Source organism: Chaetodon trifascialis, chromosome 15 (genome assembly GCF_039877785.1).
Source record: "Chaetodon trifascialis isolate fChaTrf1 chromosome 15, fChaTrf1.hap1, whole genome shotgun sequence".
Taxonomy (NCBI): Eukaryota; Metazoa; Chordata; class Actinopteri; order Chaetodontiformes; family Chaetodontidae; genus Chaetodon; species Chaetodon trifascialis.
The window spans coordinates 1,982,024-2,002,555 of record NC_092070.1 but is presented as its reverse complement, the minus strand read 5'-3'; the positions used below and the strand labels follow the sequence as shown (position 1 = coordinate 2,002,555).

General features: G+C 42.0%; 2 protein-coding genes across 5 annotated transcripts in view; both read right to left on the bottom strand.

Annotated features, from left to right (window-relative positions):
- Positions 1 to 190: 190 nt before the first annotated feature.
- On the bottom strand, positions 191 to 11,542 carry scaf1 (SR-related CTD-associated factor 1). 2 transcript variants are annotated; one of them, XM_070981149.1, is made up of 7 exons: positions 11,360 to 11,542; positions 6,218 to 9,764; positions 3,538 to 3,620; positions 2,662 to 2,770; positions 2,462 to 2,571; positions 1,326 to 1,454; positions 191 to 1,066 (listed from the first exon to the last, which is right to left on the bottom strand). In XM_070981149.1, exons 2-7 carry the CDS (start codon positions 9,675 to 9,677, stop codon positions 908 to 910), a joined length of 4,050 nt encoding a protein of 1,349 aa, XP_070837250.1. In that variant the 5' UTR covers positions 9,678 to 9,764; positions 11,360 to 11,542; the 3' UTR covers positions 191 to 907. The 2 variants fall into 2 exon arrangements, with proteins under 2 accessions (XP_070837250.1, XP_070837249.1); XM_070981148.1 differs by having other exon boundaries at positions 2,462 to 2,770.
- A 928-nt stretch (positions 11,543 to 12,470) lies between these two features.
- Positions 12,471 to 20,532, bottom strand: part of abcc1 (ATP binding cassette subfamily C member 1 (ABCC1 blood group)) — a 76,998-nt gene continuing 68,936 nt past the window's right edge. The window contains exons 27-31 of one of the 3 annotated variants that reach the window (XM_070980468.1): positions 18,609 to 18,755; positions 18,185 to 18,343; positions 16,884 to 17,050; positions 15,084 to 15,278; positions 12,471 to 14,615 (exon numbers count right to left, since the gene is read on the bottom strand). In XM_070980468.1, coding sequence (XP_070836569.1) covers positions 14,507 to 14,615; positions 15,084 to 15,278; positions 16,884 to 17,050; positions 18,185 to 18,343; positions 18,609 to 18,755 — 777 coding nt within the window. In that variant the 3' untranslated portion in view covers positions 12,471 to 14,506. Of the gene's footprint in view, positions 14,616 to 15,083; positions 15,279 to 16,883; positions 17,051 to 18,184; positions 18,344 to 18,608; positions 18,756 to 20,532 lie in introns of those variants that run through there. The other 2 variants (XR_011603089.1, XR_011603090.1) reach the window with 2 other exon arrangements.

Here is a 20,532-nt window from a genome sequence, read left to right as displayed (position 1 = left end):
TCTAAATATTTTTGGACTGCCTCTGATAATAAGTCTGTGTAATTATGCTGTTTTATGTTTAGTCTCAGCAACATAGACCAAAGCTTTCTATACCAGTGATAATTACAAGTCTTATGCGGTAAGCACTGGAGGACTTGTTATGCAAATACAGAAAATAGACTAAATAAATAAATCCACTCTATTATGTACAGGTTTTCAAGCAACATTAATATGTTGTTGGTCTAGTCATTTTATTAAGATATTTAGCAACTTTCTCAACCTCAACACATGCACACAAAACACAGACAGTAGAATCAAAGAACTCAGAGGTCAAGCGTCAGTGTATTTGAAACATCATCATTCCACTGGCCAACTCACTGACTGCTCCAGCTCGCATGCTGTCTGTAAAGACAGAGACAGCAGGAGGGAGGGGAAATGTTCTGTAGTGTCCTTACAGTATTGTACAACATATTTTGGTGCTTGACCATCTCCCATTAGCTTGGATTATGATATACATAGGTATGGGGTAGACAAATTAGAATGAACACCTAATTCAGTACTATCGAAAAAAATAGCCCTGCAATTTGTACCACTATTGTGAAGTGTCTAACGGACACAGTCCCCAAAAACTATAAGCTTCACAAAGGTAGTATTTATTGCAGGTGTTGGTGTACTGGACTGTATTAGATCGCACAGGTGTGTATCAAAGCACCCACTTCCTGAACATTGTTTACAGGATACAATTTCTATATGAGACATATTTACATAAAGATCACAGAGATAAAGAAAGAAACTTCCGTAAGATCACATAAAAGCTTAGACAAGGGGGGGCTATGAAAACAACGAAAATATTAGACCGAAACGATTAGTGCATGGCCCAGATCTGGAGCAGAATGTGGTGTGGAGGAACATCTTTAAAAGTCTCCTATCAAGCAGAGGAATGCAGGGCTCCTGGCTCCCTGTCATCCCTCTCTTCCTCATCCATTTTGCGTCCATGTTTCCGGAAGTATTTGTAGCGCTGGACATACAGTTTTACAAGGTTGCTGACTTTGACAGGGTTGATTTCCCCAGTGCGGCTGTGGCAGATCTGAGACAATGACACAGTGTGATTAAACAGCATGTTTCAATACAAGGACATTAATTTGCAAGTTATTCATGGGGTTTCATAGTAGTAATAGATAGTACTGTTGGTTTACCGATCAGACTAACTTGATTTTAAGCATAATTGATAGAATAACACAAAACTATTGTGAACCACATTAAGTAATGTGCACTGATGTACGCATACTGATTTAAATTGTCAGTATTTTCCTATCACTGTGACTGATGCGTGTGCTTCAGCTGACCTTATGCACAGCTTTCCTGAGGATGTCTTTGTATTCATCCTTGTTGATGTCTTTGCGCTGATAGTAAGGTTTGATGGCAAGCTTCACCTCCTCCACTGCCCGCTCCTGGGTGTGCAGTTTCTTCAGGTACTGGACAATTCAAGTAACAGACATGTTAAATAATAATAATAACAAAAATAATAGTTGTATCTGTATAGTGCTTTGCAAGTTACAATTAAAGTGCTACACAACATTAAACACAGATACACCAAACTAAAACACATGATACAATACTGTACAATTTTTTACCTCAACTGTAGAGACAGCCTGGCCTTGCTTAAAACAGGGTTATATGGAGACATCCCTTTATTTCTACTTTGCCCTGTTCAGCTGAGAATACAAGATCAACACTTCCTCTATTTACTGTACCTGTTGTAACTATTACAGTATGAGCAATTTACCACGTGAGTCATTATGTTATTACTCAAATATTACTGGATACTTTACGGTGTACAAGCTAAACAATAACTTTAGGCAGAAATAATGTTTATGTTTACAGTATGAAGGATAGAGGGAAACCTTTTTACAATACATCAAAAACAATTTAAGTATGTTTAAAGTCGACACAAAATCAACTTCTGGTACAGAAGTGGTAAATGTTCACGCCTGGAGCTGATAGCATCAGACCATAGGGAAACAAGGAAGGAACAGTACAGAGCTCGCCTGCTGTGCTGATAACCTGTGTTGTTGTTCTGTGTTTTACGTCTACTTTATTTGTCCCATACTGAATACTTGAATATGAAAACAGTTCCTTAGTTACAGTTCTTGTAACTAATATATGTTTTAAAACCATTTGAATATTTTCCTCTTATTCTTATTGTAATTAATAAGATAGCACTTGTCCTCTAAATTCTTGCACTCTGTCTTGTTGCTGCTGTAACGTGAATTTCCCCCATTGTGGGATAAATAAAGTCTATTTTATCTTATCTGATCTTATCTTATCTAGCAATGTAGAACGAAACTGTTTTGGTAGAGATAGTTCAAAAGGACTGGGCCACGGGGTAGATGCCAATAAGCAGCCATGCAGCAGTTAGTGGGATATATTACACGAAGGAGAGTTGCAATTCTCCTGATCTGTTCATTTACTTCAACTTTACCTTATCAGGGTCTTTGCTCTCATTGTCCCATCCAGTGTCACCAGAGCTTCCACTCACTCCTGAAAGCACCACTGGCATCATGGAGGGTGGGGTCTGTGCACATCCACCACCTATAGTGGGGTGCAGGAGAGAGGGTGGAGTTTTGGTGCAGCCAACCAATGGGAGGGAACTGTGAAGGATAAACTTGGCTGGGCTCAGACCAGGAGGTGGAGGGAGGGCGGGAGGGGGAGGGATCTGTGAGGAGCAGGAGGCAGCTGAGGAGGAAGGAGCATGTTGCTGGGGCTGGCTCTGGTTAGCCTGTGAGAGGATCTGCATGAGAGACATGAGACAAAGAAATGCCAGTCAGACCAGACTTTGCTCCCCATTCATCTCTATGCAACAGGGTGAGATACACTGGCTTCCCATCTCCTTAAATCTGACTGAACTTCAACATACAAAATCTTGAGACCCTCCCATGCTCAGTCACTGTGACAGATTGGGTGGGTTTGAGCTCTCATAAAAGAGAAATGTTTCTTGTTATAACTGCACAACAAAGTAATACAAATAGCAGAGAGGAAGAGATGGTGCTTGGCTGCAGTGAGTTCAAAGACAATTAAAGAGGTTAATGAAAGTGAAATGTCTGATAAAATGATGTGATGTGTAATTTACTTGCTGCTGGCCCACAGGTCATGCTAGCTCTTACAGTTCAGTCTATGTTTACACTTATCCAGGCTATTTCCTGTTTCCCCTGCTTTTATGTTACACCACACAAGTAAAACTTGCAGGTTTTGGTCTGACAGCAGCACACTTCTCACACAGGCTGTGTGGCTACTCTAGCCTGTTAAAATGGGTGCCAAAATGAAAAGAATGAGGTTATGTAATGCGAACGCACTGCTGATGCCCACAGGCCTATTCATACACAAGCATTTATGTGTATTCATTCTTGATATTAAGAAACTAGTGAAAATGAAATAAAAAATAAATAAATCACACAAAATCAAAATAGAAATTGGCTTTTAAAAATAGCATCAGCTGCACAGCACAGTAATTACTGAGTCATCTTTCAAACAAAGAGACATTCAGCATCACCCTCTCACCTGGCTGGTTGCTTGAATGAACTCTTGTGCTTTCGCTCTACTGGCGATATTGGCCTCCTCCATTTTGAAGAGTAGAGCAGTCACTAACAGGAGGAATGATAGCGACAATTATTTCAGGAATAGAACATGTACATCTTACACAATTACACATTAATAACATAATAACATACAGGACAATGCAACATGTAATTTTTTACATACTCTTCAGAGTTTATGAATTAATGATTTATCAATGAGTATTTTTTATCAAAAATTTGGGAACATTTACTGTTTTAGTTCTCAGGTCAGAACAACATTTTTTAATGCAGATGGAGAGACTGGCCATCAGGGACACTGGAAGTCAGTCAGAGTTGGGGTACTGATACTGATATTGAGCAAATTGGCAGGATAACATATCTACTAGTTAACAAAAATTTACAACAGATTAAGAGCGTTTCGCACTACATCAGACCTGAAGAACAACAAAAAAAGTAGCCACAGCAAGTATACAGGCAGTAACACACAACTAATGCATGAGAACTGCTAGGAAAGGAAGAGGGAGTGAGACAGTGCTTGGACGCAGGCGAGTGACATGGCCCATGACCATAGCCATCTTGATCCAAAACACATCACACATACAGCCTCTATCCCACTAAGAAAGAAGAAAACATTATGGGTCCAGTTCTATGGATTATGGATTAGAGTTGGGCAGTATCAAAATTTTGATACCGTCAAACTTTCCCCACTTTTTCTCGGGGTATACAGTATTACCGTGACTAATTAAAAATCACTTTGCAGGGCAGCGTGACATGCACGCAGTTCAGACGGTCAATGCTCACGCTAAGAAGCACCAGTCCTAACTTGTAGCATACCAGAATGACGGGGAGAAAATCAGTTAAATGCCTCTGCCAAGCATTGCCACCCAAACGACACATAATTCATATCCCATGAAATTATATGCACATGTAACAAAAACACAAAAATATGGCACGTCAAAGGTACGGCATCTACTGATTTCACCACTTCACGCAAACCTCAAAAGTCCGGCATCACATGAAAACAAAGAGTCTGATGATCACGAAGATGTCTGCCTCCTCACTGTGCGACGAAAACTTGGCGAGCTAACAGCCAAAGAGTAGCAGAAAAAAACTTCGCTAAATCATAAAGTATGTTTTACCTTTGTTGTTTTGTGGTCAAAAGATATATTCCAACTCGAAAAAACGCTGCTAATGTCTCCTCCTATGACTCTGTATTAGTTTGAGATCAATAGCGAAGGTCCTGCTTGTTTACATAAAGAGGAGGCGGTATCTAGAGTGGAGGGAGCGCTCTTCATGCAATAACTTATCTCTGGGGTTACTTCCTTCTGGATCGTCATTGGTGTTTCTATGGTGAATTTGGGCGGGTCGCTGAGTTATTGACCAGTGTAACCACGCAGTTAATTTTGCCGCTCCGTCTCACGAAGGAGCAGAGCGCTCACAGAGGACTCTGCTGAGCAGCCCAAAGTGTTATTTTATTGTTTTATTTGCATTTCGTCCTTTTATGAGAGCTAAGAACAATAGCAAGCGCCTGGACATACCTGTGTTAAAACATCTGTACGACTGCTCGGGTTCATTCTTAGCATGTACTTTTGCAGTCACCTTTTCCTTGAGTAAAAATTCAACCAGATACATTGAACGGAGTGGACTTAATTTTCGTTATGACGATGCTACAATTATGTTAGGCGCCTATAGACCTATATGCGCAGCATTTTTTTAATGACGGTAATGAAATGACGTTGCTATTTTTAGATACCACGGGATACTTTATTACCGGATTACCGCCCATTATGGATTACTATTATGGATGAAGGCCCGTGGGATGATATGCAATACTTGTAATACCTTCCCCCTGGTCGAGAAGAATGAACACAACAGACTGCTGTCAGGCATCAGATGATATCATGATAAAGTAACTGTGTGATTTACGAAATTAAAAATAAGTGTATTTAGTGTTAAATTACTAAGAGTTAGATTGTCAAAGCAACCACATATACCAAATAAATAGCTCCATCTAAAGCATGAGGTGCTAGAAGCAAACACAGCCTGGACTCATGAGGGTACATTAAGGTGTGTACACATACATTCATTATGCTTTGTCAAGTTTCAGTGACTGGAACCTGCAATATTTACGTGATGGCTTACTGAGCTGTGGGAACCTGAACAAACAAATACAAAAACCAACAAGTATTTTTTTCCAATATGACCATAGAACATTAATTATAAAGGATCATGCCAGTATCAGTATGATATCCATTCACCTCACTGTCGCAGATTTTCCATGTTGTCGCTTCAAAGGTTTCCATTCATTTTACAACAGGCTATGAAATAACAACTTGCTCACACTTTAAACTTGTTCTAATCAGGGAAACCATTATCTCTTTGACTGTCTCCTTTGACTGTATCCAAAATTAAGCTTCAGTTGTATGCAGTTGCAGTTCAAAGTGAATATTAATCTGGAAAGTATGCAGCATGTTACCATAGACTGATAAAGTAACTTAAACACATTTTAAAGGTAACAAGATGTTTAATTTACTAAAACTAGTAGAAGCCTGTAAAATAAGGTGTATTTAAACTTTAAAATATAGTTCTTTGTATGCTCCTTCAAGATGTGAATGTTTTGTAATAACATAGCAGACTTCTCCACATTTATGGAGGGAACTCACATGCTAGGACTCCTCCAGTTGTACAGTCCACACCAGTCTGCAGACTCCAGGGGAGGGTGGGCACTGCTGGAGGTGGAGGAGGAGGAGGCTTACTAGCAGACGAGGAGGAAACAGAGGAGGAGGAGGGGTCTGATGAAGACAGAGGCAGAGAGAGGGAAGTAAGACCACAGCCTGCTGAAGAGGATGAGCAAGGAGGTGAGGCCAGAGACTTTGGTGCATCATCTGGAGGAGGGGGCTTTGCATTGGATGTAGACAAGGTGATGCTGAGGCCAGCTCCCTGGGGGGTGGACAGGGTGGACGGACTTGATGCCGGGAGTGTGGGGCTGGTCTGAATTGGACAGTCCTCAGCTAGGAAAGAAGGGTCTGGAGTCTTACAGCTACTGTCCACAGTCTGAGAGTCTGGCGAAGATTCTCTGTTGTCCCGCAAAGACGCCATAGAGGGTGGAGGTGTGTGTGGTGGTGTGGAGGAGGGTGGGAGCACAGTGGTGGAGGATGAGGAGGAGGAGGAGGAGGAGGAGGAAGAGGAGGAAGAGCAGGGTGCAGGGCCAGCTTGGCCAGTATGTGGACTGACTGACTTGGTCCCATCTCCAACGGCTGACTGAACATCTAAGGAGGCTCCACCCCAGCCCTCAGACATGGCTTTTGTTTGACTGCCATCTCCAGCTCCCAATCCTGCAGCTCCACCTTTTTCTCTTGTCTTCTTGGCCAAGCGACGGCGACGCTTGGTTGCCAGCAATGATGAGGGGGAGGAGGCAGAGGAGGAGGTGGATGTGATGGAGCTTGGTTTTGTTTTTTTGGTTTTCAGTCCTACAGGACTGGTTAAGGAGGATGGTGGTGCAGCCAGGCTGCTTCGTTTTCCTATACTACCTAAATCTTTACTGCGGCTGCCCAGCGACAGCGGCTCTGAGCAAGGTTTGAGGAATGGAGACCTGCTCTCATTGTCCCTGCAGAAAACTACCGCAATTGATCCACCCACCACGGAACCCCCCCCAGCACCTCCCCCTGTACCACCTGGCCCTAGGAGGTCCATGCCCAGCTTTCCAGAGCCAACTGAAGCCCCTGTGGTGCTGCTAACGCCTTCTCGCACCAACACAGAGACTTTCGACTGCAGCTTGCCTTTCCGACTGCCACCGCTCTCTTTCTTGGATTTTCCAGAGCGACCCAAATCCTTTCTGCTGCCTTTGTCCCGGTCTTTGTCCTTTCCCATCTTCCTGGCTCGCTTTACTGAGGGGAGTCCAGATGAGACAGAAGCAGAGCCTGAAGTGACAGTCAGTGAGGAGAGGCATTTACTTTTAGTTCTATTGGATGAGGAGGAGGTGGATTCAGATTGGCCACTTCTCTTTAATGTGCCAGATTTCTTTTTCGGGTGATGTCGTCCAGTCCTGGGGGCAGTATTAGTTTTGGGGCTGGGGGCAGGTGGTTCTGGAGGCAGGGCAGCAGGGGGTGTATCTTCCAAGGATGGATAGTCTGAGTCCAAAGCTTCACCATCTAAAGACAACACATCAATCTCCAATTTGTCTGAATAGTGGTCTGACTCGTAGCTGTGATACCTTGGTGGTGATAGTGACTGTGATTGGCTGTGACAACTTTCTCGATCCTCCACTTCTCCAGCAGAGTGCCATTTTCTCTTCTTCTTTCTCTTGTGGGGCTTGTCAGATTCCTGTATGGGCCGACAGGGAGAGGTAGGGGCAATTCTTGGGGAGCCTGGTACGGTGGTGGTGGTTGTGGTAGTGGTGACAGTGATGGTTCGCTTGATGGCAAAGAGGTCAGGCCCACTTAGGTCTTGGATAGATGGCGGGACAACAGGACGACCATCTCGCCGTCGTTCCCTCTCACATTGCCTGTCTCTATCACCCTCCCTCTTTTCCCTGCTTCTTTTGGACCTCTTTGAAATGCCGCGCTCTCTGCTGCTTGAATGTTGTCTTCCCTTCCTTTCCCTCTCCTTCTTTTGAGAACTAGAATCTCGATCTCTTTCATCTCTTCTACGGCTACCAGTACGATTTTGCTCTGTCTCTCTATCCCTGTCCCTGTCCCTCTCTCTTCCTCTGTCTCTTTCCCTATCTCGATCTCTAATTCTGTCCCTGTCTCCATCTCTGTCTCTTTCCCTCTCTCTGTGTCTTTCTTCAGACAGGCTTGAAAAGGAGTGTCTAGTTCCCCCCCTTCCTGAAGCGTTGCAGGATCGTGAGGCCTCTGGGCTGCTGTGATATCTTTTCTTCATCTTCCGGCTACTGCTCCTGCTACTTCTTGTTCCCTTAATCTCCTTGTGCACTCGCTCCTTTTCTTTAGTCCTGTCCTGACATCCCTCTTTGTCCTTCCTTCTTTTTTTCCTTCTCTCCTCCTTCTCCCCTGCCTTTCTATCCTTGCTTTTCTGTCGGTCGTGGTCCTTAGAACTCTTGGAGGACTTGCGGTTCTTACTACCTTGCTCTACAGGAGGTGTCTGAGGGGAAGAGGGTATAGCAGCAGGAGCATGGGAGGGAGGATGCAAAGGCTGAGGAGAGAGGGGAGAAGAAGCAGGAAAGGAGAGATATCTCTCCTTCCGCTTGCTAACCAGCTTCCTTCTCAGATCCTCCACTCCTACAACAGGCTCATCCTCAGGCTCCCTGTCCACCTCCCAGTTGCCCTCTGTATGCACAGACACAAAGCCATCACCGTCCAGCACCCGGAGGATGCGCTCTGGCTTTGAACCAAAGAAAGACACACTTGGAGAATTAAGGGGGGAGATTTCTCCAACTTGTCTCTTATTGCTTCCATCTCTGTCAGCAGCCCCAACTATCTCCCCCTCCTCTAACTCAGAGTGATCAGAGTCAGCACTATCCCTCTGGTCTTTAGTGGTGCCACAGTCCACTCTCCTCCTCAGAGGGAGCTGGGTGGCCAAACAGGTGCTTGACAGATCATTCAAGGTGTCAGTGGAATCTGGTCGTTCTTCCTCTTTCTCCTCATCTCCTCGCTCAGCATCTCTCTTCATCCCCTTCACTTTACCACTCCTGTCATCAGCATCTGATGCTGGAGAACCAGTGGGGTCAAACGGGTCATATTTCTCATCTTCCCCCTCCTCCCCCTTCAATCCCTCAGTTGGATGGAAAGGATCATACATCTCCCTTTTCCTGCCCTCTTCCTCACAACGAACACTTGGTTGCACTGAAGTGTGAGGGAAGGAATCTGACAAGGTGGTGTTGAGTATAGGTGTGGAGAGAGACTGTGTTGCTAGAGAGGCAGAAGTGGAGGACACCCTGGCCACATCTGTCCCCTGGGTCTGACCTTTTACATTGTTCTGATAAACTGACGAGTTGGCACAGACAGAGGAGGATGTCGACAATGGTGAAGATGGATCAGATGAGGGGGATGACAGAGACAAGGAGGGTGAGCAGGGAGGAGGGCTCCTGGCAATCTCTCTAGCTCCACTTGGGGAAGGGAAGGCAGTAGGCCTCCTTTTGAAGGCTGATGCTGGAGTCAAGTCCATGGGCCAAGAAAACTGATCCAGAAGTCAGACCTGGAGGTTCGTACAATGGGCAAAGCCACACCAGGAAAATGGAATCCAGGGACAAACCTAGTAGAAAGAACAGGACACGAACAGTCTTTATCTTAAAATGAAAAACGTGAAAATGTTTATAACACAGTGGCAAATGTAGCCTATGGTATCATTTGCAGACACCATAAGATTGTGAGATGTATATAAGATGGTTAATTTCGATAAATTACAATTTAAATAAGCAACAAAATCTTTTGCTCTGTTTCAAAAAGCAACTATCTGTAAAATATTTTACCCATATTCAACACCACATCTTATGGATGTCCATGCCAGGACCCCACTGGTCTGTTCTGAGATTACACCAAATCTCATTTCTGCACCCTTCCTCTTCATCCAAGTTAATAATATTTCTTCATATTTTCTTAAGTGAGTGATAATGGGGAGAATAGAGGCCTGACATTTGCAGTGTTTTTTAGATTGTGAGTGAGATCCTGTTTGTCTATATTACAGCCCAACCAAAATATCAGCATGATCAACATTATCCACTGACTTTAGCTTCACACAGACTTACTGAACACCTTGTTTACATCAGCCAAGAACTTAAAAAAAAAAAAAAAAAAAAAAAAAAAAAAAAAAAAAAAAAGGTCAGGAGAGAAATGCCAAAGATATGTTTGTGGTCATTTAGAAATATCAGGCTATAGTCCAGAACTACATTTGGTATTAGTTTGCCAAATGAGGGTTCACTTACAAGAAAGGGGAATTTGAACAAAAACAACACAAAAACGATAAATTACCGAAAACAGAGAATGTTTGAGTCAGCATCAGTTTTTGGATGAAGAGAAAAAGTACAGACTGTTTGTCTGAGAATGTTTACTAACTCATGTGCAATGTGTGATTCATGCTTACCAGTGTGCTGTGTATCAAATCTAATTTCTGGCAATCATATTACGCATAAAGTTTACAGAAACACTAGCAACTAAGAGATCTTTTGTCACAACATGTATGAGTAGAAACAGAGACAACTGCTGAGGAGTGCAAGAAAAATTACGAATTTTTATAGTCAAGAGTTTAGTAAGAGCTTTTGAATAAAATAAATTGCAGGGGACCTTAAATAAGAGCTTTCCTCAGATTCAGCAAAAGTCAAACTAGTTTCAAGATCTCGATTTACCCAAAAATGTCTCCGTGTGTGTGTACCCAAAGAAGTTGAATCTTTTCTACTGATGCAGAGCTGCTCCAATGTGTAGCATTATTACCACGGTAACTACGTTACAGCCCACTGCTTTACTGATGTTGATTTGCCAATTTTTCTGTGCTGTTAATTGGCTTAGTCTTACCGATTTTTGTTGATGGAAAATTGTAAACGTTTTGCTTTCGTGTTTGAGACTTTGCTGATCTGTGGTCACTCCTAGCCTATGTTGACGTTTTAGGGTTAATGTCATGCCGTTGGCGGTCTACCTTAACATTTTTATACGTAACGTAACATTAACTTTAGTGTTTGTAATATTATTTGGCCATTGTTCATAGATTACCCTTGGTTAAAAGACGTAGCTACATTATACCCTCTGTAAAGATGTGTCGGCAGCAGGTATTCAACTGGCTAGCTAGCTAATTTAGCTTACAGTAGCAAGCTAGCTAAGGGCAGCAAGAGTAAGTTAGCTGTACGATAATATTACCTTTTGTCCGGTGATCTGCAGGCTCAGATCAAAGGCTCCGTTTTGACTTTACTGGTTTCTCTTTTTATGACATTAAATCAACGGTTCAAATACCACATCAACTGCTTTTTGCCTTTTTAAAACCGCAACAGCAGCCCCATTCCATCAATCGCCGCCATCTTCCTTCCCCTAAAACCGGACGACAAAGGATGATGGGAAACATAGTTCTGTGCGCAGCCGTCTTGTTCCGTCTTTGCTTCCTTCGCAAAGTTAAGTTAATTCAGTCCACCTTCAATTCAAGTTAATAACAGAAGATTACAAAATCGACATGGGCAATATACTGCTAAATATTAGAAACACATAACTAAAATTCATTTAACAAAGATGTGTTTTCTGGATTTCTTGTAGGGCATAATTAGATTTAAAACACTTAAATCATTTGAAGATCTATTTGCATTCAAATTGGGTTTATCAAGTTACTGACAGAGAATATGGAACCTTGAATGTTCGTTCTACCTGAATAATTACAGACTTTAGAATGATACATTCTAATCTTTTAATACATCTATTCAAACAAAGCTATTATGAGCTTAAACATTGATTAAATGTGTACTTAAGTTATGCATAAACAAAAAAAAAAAAGAAAAAATACAATGATCATTAAAAATGCTGTCTTTTAATGATGGTCTAATAATATAATAGAATTTTAACATGTGGAAGAAGTGCAGCACCATCTAAAAATAAAATGATTACAGACAGAATTTTGCAATAAAAGTACTCCTTGTATCAACTTAAGCAAATATAATACTATATTTGCCACCATCAACAACATTTTCAGTTTTTAAAATTTAATTTCAATTGAATATACTACAAACATTCACAAAACAAAAGATTGTTTTTAAACATTCAGTTTTATCTCAAAACTTATTCCACAAACCAAGTAGTGCATATATAAAACATTAAATATTCGCTTTGTAATCATAAATATGTCACACAAGTTTTCACTCTCAAGATGCTTTAAATCATGTGCTGAAACACTGAGCTTTTCTCATAAAGTGTACAAGGTCACCAAAAGCAGAACTTTTAAGCCAAGACACCATGTTGCTCAAGAGCACAGGGAGGAGCTATGATCAGCTTTTCAACAGAGCCTTTATTTGGCCCAAAGTGTTCCACAATGACATAAACGTCAGCATACAGATGATAATTATGTGGATCCAGTGATGACTTGGTAAGAGGTCCTACCATTCACTAACTTCATACTAACCAGCCAGTCTGACCAGCAGTGACACAGGGAAACTAGGAGTGTTACTATTCTATTCCCTGAGAAAAAAGGACTGCCATGAAATCACACACACAACCTGTCACTATCTGTACACACGGACAAGAAGATCAAACTTTCTACAAGAGGATGAGGGTTACATGAAAAACAAATGCTTGAGTAATTGAAGTTTAATTAGAATTTTGAGGAAAGGTTCTCATGTTTTTCCTACAAAGATTTCAGAATGCAACTTCAATTGTGACATTCAGATATTTCTTTTATTCTAACCTTTACCAATTGAATTCATTTTGACTTTTCTCAGGATTTTCAACTCTTAGACTTTTTTAAAATTTCATTTGGCCCATATCTTCTGTAAAAAATCTACTCCAGTTCCACAAAAAACAAAGAAGAAAAACACTAAACATGGTCTTGAATGTACAGGTTAACAATCCCACAAGAGAGCATTTCTGAATAGAACTGACTTTCCTCTGAATGTCTAAGTTTCCTTTTAGACTCAAAATCACTTTGTTGAAACTTACTGGAACAACAGCATGCTGTTTTTGTATAATCAAAATACTTCCACTCCAAAGCCTGTATTACATGAGTAGAGCCTCTAACCAAATCAACAGCTTGCATGAACACATCCATATACAGTAAAGGCAAAAGAACACACACATACAATGAATAATCAGTGCTGGATGTAAAGTAACAGTCAAGTTGAGTTTGTGCGTTTGTAGCTTTGCTATGATTTGTATGTGTTGTGACATGTGTTGATGTTCAGTGTTACAAATCATCACTGTCTGGGTCCGTGACATCACCAGCGTAACCGATGTTTCTGACCACTCAGCTGGCATACCCACTGTTGCCTCCACTATGTCCTGAGGACGCTCTGCAAGTAAAACTAAAAGTCGGAACACTCTCTTTTCACAAGAATCACTGCTAATCATCTTACATTTAGCTAAAGAAACCGAGTGCATTGCAACGCATCAGATAGCTTTGCTACCTACACGGTTTAAAGCATGTGTTCCAGTTCTGCACTGCTTACTAATTCTAAACAATTCTAATTTGAGTCCATTTGGCTGCGCCTTTCACAGATAAGTTTGGTGATATTTTATATTTTTCTTAGCATAAGAAAATGTGCGGCAGTAGTAAATAGGCCATACTGTATACAATTGGCATTCAGTATGGAAATACTGTAGGACAAAGTAATTGTGAGTGAGGAAGGTATATCTTGCTTAATCTTTACTACTCTGTTTGTCAGGACAACGGGAAGACCCATAACCCCATTTCATTGTCTGTAAGCACTGTCCCACATTCCAACCTTAAACACAGCTGATGTTTAAAATCTGCATTTCAAACAACAGGTATATTTGATGGCAATATCTGGCACTATATGATTTTCTGGTTTTGTCCTCTACTGACCTCAGCACTGGTTAGCACAACCATGCATGACTACATGAAATTGTGCCAGTATAGGAGTACAATTCCCCTTCCTTGCTCAAGCCGAAGTACAATGCTCTGTCAAAATGAAATACATAGGTCTAGGTAGGTCCAGTGATAGAACTTGTAACCCCCTGTTCCCTGGCAGAAATGGCAGTGACAGAATGTGAAAAGGGCAGGAAGATGCAGTGGGTACATAGACAAGATCAGAGCTCACAGGAAGAAATGGGGATCTTTGGGACAGGCAGCATAAAATTATATTGTTAAATGAGGATAGAAGTGGAGGATGGAGCAGGTCAAACCAAACCCTTTATTCTAATCAACACTGTTGCTTAAATAGTCAAACACTGTAAATCTTAAAATTCCCCTACTTGATATCCCTCTGACTCTTTATCTCCACAGTAGGGAGCCAGAGGAGCAGGGAGGAGCAAAGGAGGAAGGAGCTGGACAAAGCGAGGCCCCTTCTGTTTTCAGACCAGCCCGGCATCCTTGGCCATCTTGTAAAAGGCTCCTCTTTGAGCGATGAGATTGGAGGGAGAATCAAACTCTGTCAACTCTCCTCTGTCCAACACTAGGACTCTAGAGGGGCCAGAATACAGATGACAGTTTGACAAAGAAATACCACTACTACAGCTGCTTCTTATACATATACAAAAACTACATCCACACTTGTTAGTACTAAAGCAAATCAAAACTAAATCTGCCTCACATACCTGATTATGAACACTACTGTTTATAGGTATTCACACACCAACCATTAGTTTGTCATTATTATTAGAATCCATTCATCATCATCATCAGAACTCCAAAATATAAATAACTTGAGATAATGACATCTCATTGCCAAGATACTAAGATACCAAAAGAATCATCAGCAACCATGACCAATGTGGGCTTCATAAACAGATAACCAGGTACACACACAGACACACATACAGACAGACAGACACACACAGAGTCACACAGACACAAAGATACAGATTTAATATATTTTAATTAATATATTAAAGCGTTCCGCAATGACTGCTAGTGTGTAGTGTATAATACCTGGTGTAGTCCATGATGGTGTTAAGGCGATGAGCTATTGTCAACACGGTGCAGTCCTCAAACTGAGAGCGGATAGTGGACTGGATCAGGTTGTCTGTCTCCATGTCCACAGCTGCTGTGGCCTCATCTAGAACCAGGATCTTGGTTTTCCTCAGCAGAGCTCTGGCCAGGCACAGCAGCTGCCGCTGACCCACACTGGAGGGAAAACACAGAGATGTACTAAAACAAGCTGAAGGCATCAAATCAGCAAAGAGAGTGACACTTCTTCCCAGGGGTGTGCTTGGGGTTTAGGTCCAAACCCTCCCTGTTTTGTTTTTTTTTTTTTTTCATAAATTACAATTACAATTAGTCATTTGGTAGATGCTTTTATCCAAAGTGAATTTTGGGGCTCAGTATCTTACCCAAGGATACTTCCTTGGGATCAAACCACCAACCACCTGATCAGTGGACGACCGCTCTAGCTCCTGAGCTAATGGATGGACCCATTTAAGGGTCAGGTTAGATAGCCCCCTGCTCCTCTTTGAAGCACACACAGTGCTGAGTAAACTTTTTCAAACATATGAAGCAACCAGCTGTCTACCTACTGAAGCATGTTGATGGAAGCCTGCACAGTGCACTGGGGTGTGGTATTCTAGAGACTGCTACAGAGTAGGTTAAGCATTACTCACCTTGTGTGATGGAGATATTAACTATGTTTTATACTAATTTTCAAGGATGCCCCTTTCACACCCCTTTCAGAATAAGCATATATGTACAAAAAGCTAGGAAGCTACTGTACTTCAGCCTTTTACAAGCAAAGCCAGGTTCTGTCAGCAGTTGAGGCAAATTACATTTTTGGTAGTTTACATGGCTATACATTCCTGATCAAAATTTGAAGACCAGTTGAAAAATTGCAAGAATTTACATTTTGCACTGTTGGATCTTAAGAAGGTTCTAAGTAGAGCTTCAAAATGCAAAAAGAAGAAATGGGAGTGAGACACGTGTAGGATGGTGGAACACGCAGGATGGTCCAAAAGAGTGATGTTATTTCTCTGGAAGAAGTCCTTTGTCAGGCGGGCATTGTGAACTGCAGCGTTGTCCTGTTGAAAAACCCAGTCATTACCACACAGACGATGGCCTTCAGTCATGAGGGATGCCCCCTGCAACATCTCCACATAGCCAGTTCCATTTGTCGCCTCTGCACAACCTGAAGCTCCATTGTTCCATTGAAGGAAAAAGCCCCCCAGATCATGATAGCGCCCCCTCCACTGTGCCATGTGGAAAACATCTCAGGCGGGATCTCCTTGTCATGCCAGTAACGTTGGAAGCCATCAGGACCGTCAAGGTTAAATTTTTTCTCATCAGAGAATAAAACTTTTCCACCTTTCAATGTCCCATGTTTGGTGCTCTCGTGCAAACTCCAAATGGGCAATTTTGTGCCGTTGAAGTAGACAAGGCCTTTGAAGACGTTTTTTGTTCTTAAAACCCTTCTCTCGCAGATGCCGTCTGATGGTTATGGGACTTCAGTTGGCACCAGCGACAAGCTTAATTTGGGCCGAGGATTGTGCCATGTCTTGACGGACAGCCAATTGGATCCTCCGGCTCAGGGCCGGTGAAATTTTTTTGGGTCTACCACTTGACTTTTTTGTTCCATAGCCCTCAGGATCTTTTAAGAAGTTTAAAATGACTGTCTTACTGCGTCCAACCTCAAAAGCAATGGCACGCTGCGAGAGGAGGAGTGTATATAAAGCATATACATGTATATATGTGTGTGTGTGTGTGTGTGTGTGTGTGTGTGTGTGTGTGTGTGTGTGTATATACCTGAGGTTCTCTCCTCCTTCACTGCACTCATGGCTGAGTTTGTTGGGCAGGCCAGACACAAAGGTCTTGAGATGGGAATACTCCAGAGACCTCCATACTTCCTCATCAGAGTAACAGTCAAAAGGATCCAGGTTCATCCTCAGAGAGCCTGAAAACAGCACTGGGTCCTGAGGAGGGGAGAGAGGGTCAAATGTCTGTACATCATATCATATTTCTCAATGATGGTCATTTCTGTGTCTTTCCTGAGAAGGGTGCTGCCTATGGTGCACTCATTTCAAGGTTAATTGACACTCCTTTACCAACAACTCCATCATTTTAATGAGCAGCCATTGAGATGAACATGGATTTAGTCCTGGTTGTAAAGCCAAACATAAAAGCACCAATGTATTGAATAAAACGAACAGAAAAAGACCATTAAATCATTAATCGCAATTATTTGTATGATAATTATCAACTAAGATATCATGATTGTGACAACCCTAGCCACACTCTAATTCAAAATGCTTTCTTTAAATAAGGTGTCACCTTTCAATTGGGACACAGCTGTTGTTTCTTTGTCTTTGAAATACTTAAGCTGCAGTAGGTAACTTGTATAAAAATATTTTTTTGTCATATTTGTATTATCTGTCCCTATGCCCAGACAGCAGTACATGAAAAATGAAATCTGTGCAAAAAAACGGGTCCATTGGTCCCGCACACTGCTCCTACTGCGATTTGCAAGAATCCACCATGCCTGACACAAAACAACCAATCACAGCTAGAGGAGCGCTGCGAACCGCCCCCTCCCTTCGCTCATGCTGCAAGCTGCCGCTCAGTCAAACAGCTCTGTGAGCGGCGTCAGGAGGCTAGTGATGAGGCTAGAGCTTCTGGAATTTCCCCTTGCGGGACTAATGAAGGAATATTGAATTGAAAGCTATGGCGGAGCAACAGCCACCAACAAAGGAGAAACTGCCCATACCGCCGCTGCCAACAACAGCATATACGGCTGAGACAACAAATAACCATAAAAGTAATATGGTGATTGTTACAGTAACACTCCGCAGCGTGTACGGTATGTTAGCGACTATGATGTAGCGCTGGGCAGAGTTAAAATTTTCAAGAGTCAAATTTTCAGGCTAAGTCTGCTCTCTTCTCTATCTTGCATACTGCAGCTTTAACATAGGCTGAATAAGAGGTACAGTGTCGAGTAGCCACAATGCTATTTTTTCAAAGTTTATCTGGGCTAGCATTCATTGGCATTCGTGATAGACCATTCAGGTGTCATTTAACTCCACGTTCTTTTGCATCCTCTCTGCACTGACCTGTGGTATGATGGTAATTCTGGAGCGGAGCTCATGGAGACCCAGCTGAGCAATGTCGACACCATCGATAAAGATCTGGCCCTCGGCTGCCTCAATGATCCGGAACAGCCCCAGTGTCAGGGATGACTTCCCCGCTCCAGTGCGTCCTACAATCCCCACCTAACGGGTAGATGTAGCAGCAGCTGTTACAGGCCATAGACATGCTGTGCACATACATACATCAAGACAGATGTAATACACATACATAGTCACACACACACACACACACACACACACACACACACACACACACACACACACACACACACACACACACACACACACACACACACACACACGTAATCCCTCATCAGTTCACACATAGTCAAAAAGCAGACCATTTTAAGTACACCACTGGCTTCAATGTATTGATGTAAAGGCAAACCTTCTCTCCTCCATTAATGTTGATGCTGATGTTGCGAATGGCTGGGTCCAGATCGTGGCGGTAGCGCAGGCTGAAGCCTCTGATGTCTATGCAGCCATCAGTGGGCCACCCGGGGGGGAGGCTGGAGGGCTTGAGTTTCCACTCTGCCTTATTGTCAGATGATACAATAAGGATTAATAATAATAAAATAATTAACCTAAATAAGAACATTAACATCCCCAACAGCTCTGTAGCCCACCCCTGCACCCCTCACATACTACCATTTCTATGGCCTTGTTTGTATCTTGTATCTAGACCAGATCAGATCAGATCAGACCAGATCAGATCAGACTTTACTGATCTGAAGCCAGGGAAATTAAGCTGTTACAGACAGCAATAAGAGCAAGAATAAAAAGGTAACATCAAAATAGACAAACAGACAATAAAGGGATATAAAATAAAATCAACTATATATATGTACATTATATACAAAAAGAGTATACAGAGACAGAGAAACAGTGGTGGGAGTGTTCAGATCTTTCTCTTAAGCAAAGGTAAAAAAAAATACAACAATGTGAAAATATAAAATTCAAGTCAAATTCTTGTCTCAAAAAATCTACTTCAGTGAAAGTACTATCAGCAAAATGTACATTAAGTATCAAGTGTTTATTATGGAGGAGAATGGCCCCTCGTCAGTGTCATCCCAGTTTCAAGTTGTCCAATTTCTCATTCTTATTTCCTGGTCTGAATGTTCGGTTTTAGAAAAACTGGGAAGTGGTTTTTCAGACAGAAAAAAGTTCAAAATACAAACAATGGTCCTGGACTTCATATTTGATGTGTAATTAACAGTTACTTCAGCTGCTCCTTCCTATGGTTTAACTTCTCACCCTGCTTTAGTAATGCACAGGTGCACCCCAGGAGCTCGTAACATTGCTCTTAGGTGCGATTACAGGTGCAACAGAGCACCTCTTTGACCACATCCAACCCAGCAGTGATGCTGCTGTAGTCAGAAGTGAAACACACTTGAAAGGTTCAACCAGAGACAATTCATATTTACTCTTTAAACTAACTTGTCATTCTCTCTTTTTCTTTCTGCCTAAACACACAGTGATGCAGACCTTGCTGTGTCATTCATCTGGTTGTTGAAGCAATCAGACATATGTGATGCAGAATCCGTCACATTTCTCAAGTGTATAACTCAAAATCAGAACTCACCACAGATGAACTTCATATTTGGTTTCTTGTTGAACATAGTGCAGTTGCTTTGAATATTTTCAGTTCTGGACACCAAAAAACTTAACTTGGATCAAGATACACTGTGTAGTTGTAGTGATATTCCTCTGCTGTCTTTAAAAGGTACAGGAAACTCTAAATCATGAATGTGTAGCTTAATACGTAAATGGTAAGTGGACTGTATTTGTATAGCACTTTTCTAGTTTGAAGACCACTCAAAGCGCTTTTACAACTGAAGTCTGCATTCACCTGCACACACATTCATACTGTAGCTAAGCCACCTGCTCATTATGAGTGTTATACATTCACACACTGATGGCACAGCATCAGGTTTTGGGGTTTAGTATCTTGCCTAAGGATACTTCGGCATGTAGACTGCCGAGGCCAGGAATCAAACCGCCGACCTTCGGATAGGTGGACGACCACTCCACCTACTGAGCCACAGCTGCCCCTATGTGTCAGCTCTTAGAAATATCACCAATTGTTGTTAATTGCGTCTATGTTTCTGTTATGTTTCCTTTCCTAAATGTTACTATCGTTATTTCCTGGTTGAGACGTGGGGTTTGAAGCCTGGCTCTGGTCACAGAGAAGAACAGCTCCACTTGAAAGTCTCCTCCTGTGATTCACATTCAGCAATCTAATTAGCGCTAACAGAAAGTGACTTCTCCACTTCTGTCTCGTGTTGGACAGTGAATCCAAGTGAAAAAGGAGA